The following is a 12,935-nucleotide window of genomic DNA, read 5'->3' as shown; positions in this document are numbered from 1 at the left end:
TTGTTGAATGTGTTTGATGATACAGTGGCAGATATAAGGTGTTTTGGTCGAGGTGGTGTGCAAAGTGAGAGGGTTAGGGAAAATGATTTGGTAAACAGAGAAGAGGTAGTAAAAGCTTCGCGGAAGATGAAAGCCGGCAAGGCAGCGGGTTTGGATGGTATTGCAGTGGAATTTATCAAAAAAGGGGGTGACTGTATTGTTGACTGCTTGGTAAGGTTATTTAATGTATGTATGATTCATGGTGAGGTGTTGATTCATGTGAGAAACTGCAGAAGCTGGTGACTGAGTTTGGTAAAGTGTGTGAAAGAAGAAAGCTGAGAGTAAATGTGAATAAAAGCAAGGTTATGAGGTTCAGTAAGGTTGAAGGACAAGTAAATTGGGAGGTAAGTTTGAATGGAGAAAAACTGGAAGAAGTGAAGTTTTCTTTAGATATCTGGGAGTGGATCTGGCTGTGGATGGAACCATGGAAGTGGAAGTGAGTCATAGGGTCGGGGAAGGGGCGAAGGTTTTGGGAGCGTTGGAGAATGTGTGGAGGGCAAGAACATTATCTTGGAGAGCAAAAGTGGGTGTTTGAAGGAATAGTGGTTCCAACAATGTTATATGGTTGTGAGGAATGGGCTATAGATAGGGTTGTGCGAAGGATGGTGGATGTGTTGGAAATGAGATGTTTGAGGACAATATGTGATGTGAGGTGGTTTGATCGAGTAAGTAGTGACAGGGTAAGAGAGATGTGTGGTAATAGAAAGAGTGAGGTTGAGAGAGCAGAAGAGGGTGTATTGAAATTGTTTGGTCACATGGAGAGAATGAGTGAAGAAAAATTGACAAAAAGGATATATGTGTCAGAGGTGGAGGGAATGAGAAGTGGGAGACCAAATTGGAGGTGGAAGGATGGAGTGAAAAAGATTTTGAGCGATCGGGGGCTGAACATACAGGAGGGTGAAAGGCATGCAAGGAATAGAGCAAATTGGAATGACGTGGTATACTGGGGTCGACGTGCTGTCAATGTATTAAACCAGGGCATGTGAAGCAACTGGGGTAAACCATGGAAGGTTTTGTGGGGCCTGGATGTGGAACGGGAGCTGTGGTTTCAGTGCATTACACATGACAGCTAGAGTCTGAGTGTGGATGAATATGGTCTTTGTTGTCCTTTCCTAGCGCTACCTCGCATGAACACGGGGGGGAGGGGGTTATCATTTCATGTGTGGTGGGGTGGCGGCGGGAATGTATGAATATGTGAATGTGTATATATGTATATGTCTGTGTATGTATATGTATGTATATGTTGAAATGTATAGGTATGTATATGTGCATGTGTGGGCGTTTATACACGTGTATGTGGGTGGGTTGGGCCATCCTTTCATCTGTTTCCTTGCACTACCTCGCTAACGCGGAAGACAGTGACAGAATATAATAAATAGATAAATAAATAAATGTATATATTTGTAGATAATGATGTTATCATGGAGTAAATGTAAGAATACATATGAGTTATTCGGATTTTCTATTGTACAATATCTGGTGCAGCAATGTGAATGCGGTCTTTGTTGTGGGTTATGACACCAGATATGCATTTCATCATCCCTTATGAAACTGTTACAACTGCTCTCTATCAAAATTGAATGCATAATACGTAAAGGAAGTGTGATTAATCAAAGAGGGCAGAGTAAAAAAATTTAAAAATCTAAAATAATAAATAGAAGAATAATCAATATTAGAATAAGGGACAACATACTGAGAGGCTTGGAGCATGTACAAAGAGTTGATATCATATGGCTAATCATGAGCACAGAAGAGCATGAAAAGGAAGATTAATCATAAGGCTAATCAAGAAAATATGAAAAGGAAGATATATGGTTTAGGGAATATCAAAGATAAAGCAGGGAAAAATATGGGAATGTGTGGGAGTGGAAAGAAACTCCTGAGAATTATGAAATCTGTCATTAATAGAGGATAAGAACATTACATGCAAACCACTCTGTGATACAAGAAGGAATAATGAACTCGACACAAATTGACCCATAACATCTATCCACTCATAATGAACGACAATCATTACTGGAGTATATGGGTCCTTATTGGTCTATCTTCTAAATATAAAAAGCACAGTCTATAATATGTGTATTATTGTCCTACAATACCCCACTCATCACAGTACCTATAAACTTCCTAATATAAATGAACAAACATATTCTTTGTCTTACAACAACCCACTCATTACAGTGCCTATAAACTTCCTAATTAGAATCAATAATCATTCAACATCCAACTTCAATAGAAATTTCTTTTTCATTTGAGCAAACAAAGTGGGCAGTCTTACCTGTAGATATTTTCTTGCCAAAAATGCTACACTCTTCTCAATCAATATAATGTCTGGCTTATAGGAGACAATCTTTGCCACGACATTTTTAAGATAGTCTGCCTCCTGTAAATGAAACATATGCTAAATGATTATCACAATTATTTTCATAAATATATCTAAAAGCTATAATCATGCATAAAAAAGTTTTTGTGTGCTTAACACCAGATATGCCTTTTCTGTGACATTAAACATTCTAAGAAGGTAATAGTAATGCCTTCATAATAAACAGTATTTTCTTACTATCACTAACATTCCTTACTTCAAATAAGCTATTATCTACATTCAATACAAATAAGCCAATGCTAAAAGATCTCTACAGAATTTGGTTAAATGATAAGAATACCTTCATCCAATGTAACTATCATGATTACATTTATTTCCAATTCTGAGAGGAGGATCTGGTACATACAGCCACTAAAATCACTAAGAAACATTCTCAACCCATGTCTAGTATACTGAACTGAAATGTGAACCTCCATACTAATGAGAATGTTTCATAATTTTCCTCTTACTTCATCTATTCTCTCTCTTTTCCTCATACTTTTGATCACACTACTGTACATATATCTCGAACAACTTACCATCTGTTATATATTCTACATTGCCGTAATCTCCTACAAACATTTATGTTTATTCATTTTTATTATACTTGATCGCTGTTTCCCACATCAGTGAGGTAGTGCTAGGAAACTGATGAAGAATGGCCCATCCACTCATATACACACATATATATACATAAACACTCATACATGCACATACACGTAGCATACACACATATACATACATATACACAGAGATATACATATATACACATGTACATATTCATACTTGCTTGCTTTCATCCATTCCTGTTGCTACCATGTCCCACAGGAAATAGCATCACTATCCCCTGCTTCAGTGAGGTAGTGCCAGGAAAACAGACAAAAAAAGGCCACATTCATTCACACTCACTCTCTAGCTGTCATGTGTAATGCACTGAAACCACAGCTCCCTATCTACATCCAGGCCTCACAGACCTTTCCATGGTTTACCCAAGATGTTTTACATGTCCTGGTTCAGTCCATTGAGAGGCCATTGACATTGGGAGGCAAGTTTGAATGGAGAAAAACTGGAGGAAAAGAAGTCTTATAGATATCTGGGAGTGGATTTGGCAGCGGATGGAACCATGGAATCAGGAATGAATCATAGGGTGGGGGAGGGGGCGAAAGTTCTGGGAGCGTTGAAAAATGTGTGAAAGTCGAGAACGTTAACTTGGAAAGCAATAAATGGGTATGTTTGAAGGAATAGTGGTTCCAACAATGTTATATGGTTGCGAGGCATGGGCTATAGATAGAATTGTGCGGAGGAGGGTGGATGTGCTGGAAATGAGATGTTTGAGGACAATATGTGGTGTGAGGTGGTTTGATCGAGTAAGTACTGAAAGGGTAAGAGAGATGTGTGGTAATAGAAAGAGTGTGATTTAGAGAGCAGAAGAGAGTGTTTTGAAGTGGTTTGGTCACATGGAGAGAATGAATGAGGAAAGATTGACTGAGAGGATATATGTGTCTGAGGTGGAGGGAGCGAGAAGTGGGAGACCAAATTGGAGGTGAAAAGATGGAGTGCAAAAGATTTTGAGAGATCGGGGTCTGGACATGCAGGAGGGTGAAAGGCGTGCAAGGAATAGAGTGAAATGAAACGATGTGGTATACCGTGGTCGACATGCTGTCAGTGGATTGAACCAGGGCATGTGAAGCGCCTGGGGTAAACCATGGAAAGTTCTGTGGGGCCTGGATGTGGAAAGGAGCTGTGGTTTCAGTGCATTATACATGACAGCGCACACACAGAGGGAGGGGGGTGCCATTTCATGTGTGGTGGGGTGGCGGTGGGAAGGGGTGAAGGCAGCATGTATGAATATGTACACGTGTATATATATATATATATATATATATATATATATATATATATATATATATATATATATATATATATGTCTGTGTATGTATAGGTATGTATATGAGAGTGTGTGGGTGTGTAGGTATATATTTGTGTATATGGGTGGGTTGGGCCATTCTTTCATCTGTTTCCTTGCACTACCTCACTAACGCGGAAGATAGCATCAATGTTTGATAAATAAATAAATAATAAAAAATTTTTATTCATACATTTTGCTGTCTCCTGCGTTAGAAAGGTATATACATATGTATATAGATATACATATGTACATAATTCAGACTTGCTGCCTTTATTCATTCCCGTCGCCACCCCGCCACACTTGAAATAACATCCCCCTCCCCCCACACGCATGCGAGGTAGCGCTAGGAAAAGACAACAAAGGCCACATTCATTCACACTCAGTCTCCAGCTGTCATGTATAATACAGTGAAACCACAGCTCCCATTCCATATCTAGGTCCCACAAAACTTTCCATGTTTACCCCAGATGCTTCACATGCCCTGGTTCAATCCATTAACAGCACGTCAACCCCAGTATACCACATCGTTCCATTTCACTCTATTCCTTGCATGCCATTCACCTCCTGCATGTTCAGGCCCCGATTGCTCAAAATCTTTTTCACTCCATCTTTCCACCTCCAATTTGGTCCCCCCCCCTTTTCCTCGATCCCTCAACCTCTGACACATATATCCTCTTTATCAATGTTTCTTCACTCATTCCCTCCAGGTGACCAAACCATTTCAATACACCCTCTTCTGCTCTCTCAACCACACTCTATTGCCACACATCTCTCATACCTTTTCATTACTTACTCGATCAAACCACCTCACACCACATATTGTCCTCAAACATCTCATTTCCAACACATCCACCCTCCTCCACTCAGCCCTATCTATAGCCCAATCCTCACAACCATATAATATTGTTGGAACCACTATTCCTTCAAACATACCCATTTTTGCTTTCAGAAATAACGTTCTCGCCTTCTACACATTCTTCAATGCTCCCAGAACTTACACCCCCCCCCCTTCCCCCCCCCCCCCCTGTGACTCACTTCCACTTCCATGGTTCCATCTGCTGCTAAATCCGCTCCCAGATATCTAAAACACTTCACTTTTTCTAGTTTTTCTCCATTCAAACTTACCTCACAATTGACTTGACCCTCAACCCTACTGTACCTAATAACCTTGCTCTTACTGACATTTACTCTCAGCTTTCTTCTTTCACACACTTTACCAAACTCACTCACCAGCTTCTGCAGTTTCTCACCCTAATCAGCCACCAGCACTGTATCATCAGTGAACAACAACTGACTCACTTCCCAAGCCTTCTCTTCCACAACAAACTGCATACTTGCCCCTCTTTCCAAAACTCTTGCATTCACCTCACTAACAGCCCCATCCATAAACAGATTAAACAACCTTGGAGATATCACACACCCCTGTTGTAAACCGACATTCACTGAGAACCAATCACTTTCCTCTCTTCCTACTCATATACATGCCTTACATCCTCGATAAAAACTTTTCACTGCTTCTAGCAACTTACCTTCCACACCATATACTCTTAATACCTCCCACAGAGCATCTCTATCAATTCTATCATATGCCTTCTCCAGATCCATAAATGCTACACACAAATCCATTTGTTTTTCTAAATATTTCTCACATACATTCTTCAAAGCAATCACCTGATCCATACATCCTCTACCACTTCTGAAACCACACTGCTCTTCCCCAATCTGATGCTCTGTACATGCCTTCACCCTCTCAATCAGTACCTGCCCATATAATTTACCAGGAATACTCAACAAACTTATACCTCTGTAATATGAACACTCACCTTTATCCCCCTTTGCCTTTGTGTGATGGCACTATGCATGCATTCTGCCAATCCTCAGGCACTTCACCACTGGCCATACTACATACATTGAATATCCTCACCAACCAGTCAACCACACATTCACCCCTATTTTTTAAGTAAATTTCACTGCAATACCATCCAAACCCACCACCTTGCCAGCTTTCATCTTCCGCAAAGCTTTCACTACCTCTTCTCTGTTTAGCAATCCATTTTCCCTGACCCTCTCACTTCACACACCACCTCAACCAATACACCCTATATCTGTCACTCTATCATCTAACACATTCAACAAACCTTCAAAATACTCACTCCATCTCCTTCTCACATCACCACTACTTGTTATTACCTCCCCATTAGCCCCCTTCACCAATGTTCCCATTTGTTCTATTTTCTTATGTACTTTATTTCCCTCCTTCCAAAACATCTCTTTATTCTCCCTAGAATTTAATGCTACTCTCTCACCCCAACATTTATTTGGCTTCTTTTTCACCTCTTGCACCTTTCTCTTGACCTCCTGCCTCTTTGTTTTATACATCTCCCAGTCATTTCCATTATTTCCCTGCAAAGATCATCCAAATGTCTCTCTCTTCTCTTTTACTAATAATCTTACTTCATCCCATCACTCTATACCCTTTCTAATCTCCCCACCTCCCATGCTTCTCATGCCACAAGCATCTTTTGCGCAAGCCATCACTGCTTCCCTAGATACACCCCATTCTTCCCCCACTCCCCTTACATGCTTTGTTCTCACCTCTATCCATTCTGCACTCAGTCTTTCCTGGTACTTCCTCACACAGGTCTCCTTCCCAAGCTCACTTACTCTCACCACTCTCTTCACCCCCTCTCTTATTTTCTTCGCCTCCACAAAATAATGATCAGACATCCCTCCAGTTGCTCCTCTCAGCACATTAACATCCAAATGTCTCTCTTTTACGTGCCTATCAATTAATACGTAATCCAATAACACTCTCTGGCCATCTCTCCAACTTACATACGTATACTTATTTATATCTCCTTTTAAACCAGGTATTCCCAATCACCAGTCCTTTTTCATACAAGCTCTTCACCATTTCCATTTACAACACTGAACACCCCATGTAAACCAATTATTCCCTCAACTGCCACATTTACTCACCTTTGCATTCAAATCACCCATCACTATAACCCGGTATCATGCATCAATACTGCTAACACACTCACGCAGCTGCTCCCAAAACACTTGCCTCTCATGACCTTTGTTCTCATGACCAGGTGCATAGGCACCAATAATCACCCATCTCTCTCCATCCACTTTTAGTTTTACCCATATCAATCTAGAGTTTACTTTCTTACACTCTATCATATACTCCCACAACTCCTGTTTCAGGAGTAGTGCTACTCCTTCCTTTGCTCTTGTTCTCTCACCAACCCCTGACTTTACTCCCAAAACATTCACAAACCACTCTTCACCTTTACCCTTGAGCTTCGTTTAACTCAGAGCCAGAACATCCAGGTTCCTTTCCTCAAACATACTACTTATCTCTCCTTTTTTCTCATTTTGGTTACATCCAAGCACATTTAAACACCCTAATCTGAGCCTTCGAGGAGGATGAGCACTCCCCACATGACTCCTTCCATGACCCCTTTTAGAAAGTTAAAACATGAGGAGGGGAAGGTTTCTAGCCTCCTTCTCCCGTCCCCTTTACTCGCATTGTACAGCACGTTGGGAATGCATGGGAAGTATTCTTTCTCCCCTATCCCCATGTGTATATATGTATGTATATGTCTGTGTATGTATATGTATGTGTATGTTGAAATGTATAGGTATGTATATGTGCGTGTGTGGGCGTGTATGTATATACATGCATATGTGGGTATGTTGGGTCATTCTTTCATATGTTACCTTACGTTTCCTCGCTAACGCAGGAGACAGTGATAAAGTATAATTTTTTTTTTTTTTTTTTACTTTGTCGCTGTCTCCCGCGTTTGCGAGGTAGCGCAAGGAAACAGACGAAAGAAATGGCCCAACCCCCCCCATACACATGTATATACATACGTCCACACACACAAATATACATACCTACACAGCTTTCCATGCTTTACCCCAGACGCTTCACATGCCTTGATTCAATCCACTGACAGCACGTCAACCCCGGTATACCACATCGCTCCAATTCACTCTATTCCTTGCCCTCCTTTCACCCTCCTGCATGTTCAGGCCCCGATCACACAAAATCTCTTTCACTCCATCTTTCCACCTCCAATTTGGTCTCCCTCTTCTCCTTGCTCCCTCCACCTCCGACACATATATCCTCTTGGTCAATCTTTCCTCACTCATCCTCTCCATGTGCCCAAACCACTTCAAAACACCCTCTTCTGCTCTCTCAACCACGCTCTTTTTATTTCCACACATCTCTCTTACCCTTACGTTACTCACTCGATCAAACCACCTCACACCACACATTGTCCTCAAACATCTCATTTCCAGCACATCCATCCTCCTGCGCACAACTCTATCCATAGCCCACGCCTCGCAACCATACAACATTGTTTGAACCACTATTCCTTCAAACATACCCATTTTTGCTTTCCGAGATAATGTTCTCGACTTCCACACATTCTTCAAGGCCCCCAGAATTTTCGCCCCCTCCCCCACCCTATGATCCACTTCCGCTTCCATGGTTCCATCCGCTGCCAGATCCACTCCCAGATATCTAAAACACTTCACTTCCTCCAGTTTTTCTCCATTCAAACTCACCTCCCAATTGACTTGACCCTCAACCCTACTGTACCTAATAACCTTGCTCTTATTCACATAAAGGGGATAAGAGTGAGTGCTCAAATTACAGAGGTATAAGTTTGTTGAGTATTCCTGGTAAATTATATGGGAGGGTATTGATTGAGAGGGTGAAGGCATGTACAGAGCATCAGATTGGGGAAGAGCAGTGTGGTTTCAGAAGTGGTAGAGGATGTGTGGATTAGGTGTTTGCTTTGAAGAATGTATGTGAGAAATACTTAGAAAAGCAAATGGATTTGTATGTAGCATTTATGGATCTGGAGAAGGCATATGATAGAGTTGATAGAGATGCTCTGTGGAAGGTATTAAGAATATATGGTGTGGGAGGAAAGTTGTTAGAAGCAGTGAAAAGTTTTTATCGAGGATGTAAGGCATGTGTACGTGTAGGAAGAGAGGAAAGTGATTGGTTCTCAGTGAATGTAGGTTTGCGGCAGGAGTGTGTGATGTCTCCATGGTTGTTTAATTTGTTTATGGATGGGGTTGTTAGGGAGGTAAATGCAAGAGTTTTGGAAAGAGGGGCAAGTATGAAGTCTGTTGGGGATGAGAGAGCTTGGGAAGTGAGTCAGTTGTTGTTCGCTGATGATACAGCGCTGGTGGCTGATTCATGTGAGAAACTGCAGAAGCTGGTGACTGAGTTTGGTAAAGTGTGTGGAAGAAGAAAGTTAAGAGTAAATGTGAATAAGAGCAAGGTTATTAGGTACAGTAGGGTTGAGGGTCAAGTCAATTGGGAGGTGAGTTTGAATGGAGAAAAACTGGAGGAAGTGAAGTGTTTTAGATATCTGGGAGTGGATCTGGCAGCGGATGGAACCATGGAAGCGGAAGTGGATCATAGGGTGGGGGAGGGGGCGAAAATTCTGGGGGCCTTGAAGAATGTGTGGAAGTCGAGAACATTATCTCGGAAAGCAAAAATGGGTATGTTTGAAGGAATAGTGGTTCAAACAATGTTGTATGGTTGCGAGGCGTGGGCTATGGATAGAGTTGTGTGCAGGAGGATGGATGTGCTGGAAATGAGATGTTTGAGGACAATGTGTGGTGTGAGGTGGTTTGATCGAGTGAGTAACGTAAGGGTAAGAGAGATGTGTGGAAATAAAAAGAGCGTGGTTGAGAGAGCAGAAGAGGGTGTTTTGAAGTGGTTTGGGCACATGGAGAGAATGAGTGAGGAAAGATTGACCAAGAGGATATATGTGTCGGAGGTGGAGGGAACGAGGAGAAGAGGGAGACCAAATTGGAGGTGGAAAGATGGAGTGAAAAAGATTTTGTGTGATCGGGGCCTGAACATGCAGGAGGGTGAAAGGAGGGCAAGGAATAGAGTGAATTGGAGCGATGTGGTATACCGGGGTTGACGTGCTGTCAGTGGATTGAATCGGGGCATGTGAAGCGTCTGGGGTAAACCATGGAAAGCTGTGTAGGTATGTATATTTGCGTGTGTGGACGTATGTATATACATGTGTATGGGGGGGGTTGGGCCATTTCTTTCGTCTGTTTCCTTGCGCTACCTCGCAAACGCGGGAGACAGCGACAAAGTATAAAAAAAAAAAAAAATATTTTTTTCTATACATATTCGCTATTTCCCACATTAGCAAGGTAGTGTCAAGAACAGGGGACTCAGCCACAGAGGGAATATCCTCATTTAGCCCCCTTCTCTGTTCCTTCTTTTGAAAAATTAAAAAAAGAGAAAGGAGGATTTCCAGCCCTCCGCACCCTCCCCTTTTAGTCGCCTTCTACGACAAGCAGGGAATACGTGGGAAGTATTCTTTCTACCCAGTCCCCAGGGATATATTGGAAATATGTGGTGTAGGAGGTAAGTTGCTGGAACCAGTGAAAAGTTTTTACCAAGGATGTAAGGCATGTGTAAGAGTAGGAAGAGAAGAAAGTGATTGGTTCCCAGTGAATGTCGGTTTGCAGCAGGGGTGTGTGATGTCTCCATGGTTGTTTAATTTGTTTATGGATGTGGTGATTAGGTAGGTGAAGGTGGGAGCTTTGGTGAGAGGGGCAGGTATGCAGTCTGTTGTGACGAGAGGGTTTGGGAAGTGAGTCAGTTGTTTGCTGACGATAAAGCACTGGTGGCTGATTCGGGTGAGAAGCTGCAGAAGTTGGTGACGGAGTTTGGTACAATGTATGAAAAGGGAAAGCTGAAAGTAAATGTGAATAGGGACAAGGTTATTAGGTTCAGTAGGGTTGAGCGACAAGTTAACTGGGATGTGAGTTTGAATGAAGAAAAACTTTTACATATCTGGGAGTGGATCTGTCAATGTATGGAGCCATGGAAACGAAAGAGAGTTGTGGGGTGGGGGAGGGGGCGGGGGTTCTGGGAGCATTGAGGAATGTGTGGAGGGTGAGATTCGAAATGAGAAACTGCAGACATTTGACGACTGAGTGTGGTAAAGTGTGTGAAAGAAGAAAGTTGAGAGTAAATGTGAATAAGAGCAAGGTTGATAGGTTCAGTATGGTTGAGGGACAAGTTGATTGGGAGGTAGGTTTGAATGGAGCAAAACTGGAGGAAGCGAAGTGTTTTAGATATCTGGGAGTGGACTTAGCAGTGAATGGAACCATGGAGGCGGAAGTGAGTCACTGGGTGGGAGAGGGGCTGAATTTTCTGGGAGCATTGAAGAGTGTGTGGAAGGTGAGAACGTCATCCCGAAGAATAAAAAATGGGTGTGTTTGAGGAAATAGTGGTTCTAATGGTGTTATGTGGTTGTGAGGCATGGGCCATAGATGGGGTTGTGCAGAGGAGGGTGGATGTCTTGGAGATGAAATGTTTGAGAATGGTATGTGGTGTGAGGTGGTTTGATTGGGTAGATAGTGAAGGGGTGGGAGGGGTGTGTGGTGCTAAGGGGAGTGTGTTTGAGAGAGCAGAAGAGGGTGTGTTGGGTGGTTTGGTCATATGGAGAGTGAGTGAGGAGAGGTTGACTAAGGGAATATATATGTCAGAGGTGGAGGGAATGAGAAGCAGGAGACCAAATTGGAGGTGGAGTGATGGAGTGAAAAAGATTTTGAGCAATCAGGGCCTGTACATACAGGAGGGTGAAAGACGTGCAAGGTTAGAGTGAATTGGAAGGATGTGGTATACCAGGGTTGATGTGCTGTCAGATTGAACCAAGGCATTCGAAGCATCTGGGGTAAACCATGGGAAATTTTGTGGGGCCTGGATGTGGAAAGAGAGCTAGTTTTAGTGAATTACACATTTTTTTTTTTTTTTATACTTTGTCGCTGTCTCCCGCGTTTGCGAGGTAGCGCAAGGAAACAGACGAAAGAAATGGCCCAACCCCCCCATACACATGTATATACATACGTCCACACATGCAAATATACATACCTACAAAGCTTTCCATGCTTTACCCCAGACACTTCACATGCCCCGATTCAATCCACTGACAGCACGTCAACCCCGGTATACCACATCGCTCCAATTCACTCTATTCCTTGCCCTCCTTTCACCCTCCTGCATGTTCAGGCCCTGATCACACAAAATCTTTTTCACTCCATCTTTCCACCTCCAATTTGGTCTCCCTCTTCTCCTTGCTCCCTCCACCTCCGACACATATATCCTCTTGGTCAATCTTTCCTCACTCATCCTCTCCATGTGCCCAAACCACTTCAAAACACCCTCTTCTGCTCTCTCAACCACGCTCTTTTTTTTCCAAACATCTCTCTTACCCTTACGTTACTCACTCGATCAAACCACCTCACACCACACATTGTCCTCAAACATCTCATTTCCAGCACATCCATCCTCCTGCGCACAACTCTATCCATAGCCCACGCCTTGCAACCATACAACATTGTTTGAACCACTATTCCTTCAAACATACCCATTTTTGCTTTCCGAGATAATGTTCTCGACTTCCACACATTCTTCAAGGCCCCCAGAATTTTCGCCCCCTCCCCCACCCTATGATCCACTTCCGCTTCCATGGTTCCATCCGCTGCCAGATCCACTCCCAGATATCTAAAACACTTCACTTCCTCCAGTTTTTCTCCAATCAAACTCACCTCCCAATTGAC

General features: G+C 42.5%; 1 protein-coding gene across 4 annotated transcripts in view; it reads right to left on the bottom strand.

The window, feature by feature from the left end:
- Window positions 1–12,935, bottom strand: part of fab1 (fab1 kinase) — a 1,098,541-nt gene that overhangs the window by 431,390 nt on the left and 654,216 nt on the right. For all 4 annotated transcript variants that reach the window (XM_071675364.1, XM_071675510.1, XM_071675419.1 and 1 more), the window contains exon 14: window positions 2,318–2,422. In XM_071675364.1, the coding sequence (XP_071531465.1) occupies window positions 2,318–2,422 (105 nt within the window). The remainder of the gene's footprint in view (window positions 1–2,317; window positions 2,423–12,935) is intronic.

The sequence above is a fragment of the Panulirus ornatus genome, chromosome 1 (genome assembly GCF_036320965.1).
Source record: "Panulirus ornatus isolate Po-2019 chromosome 1, ASM3632096v1, whole genome shotgun sequence".
Classification (NCBI taxonomy): Eukaryota; Metazoa; Arthropoda; class Malacostraca; order Decapoda; family Palinuridae; genus Panulirus; species Panulirus ornatus.
Note: the sequence above shows the minus strand (reverse complement) of the source record. Positions and strands in the feature narration are given on the sequence as shown.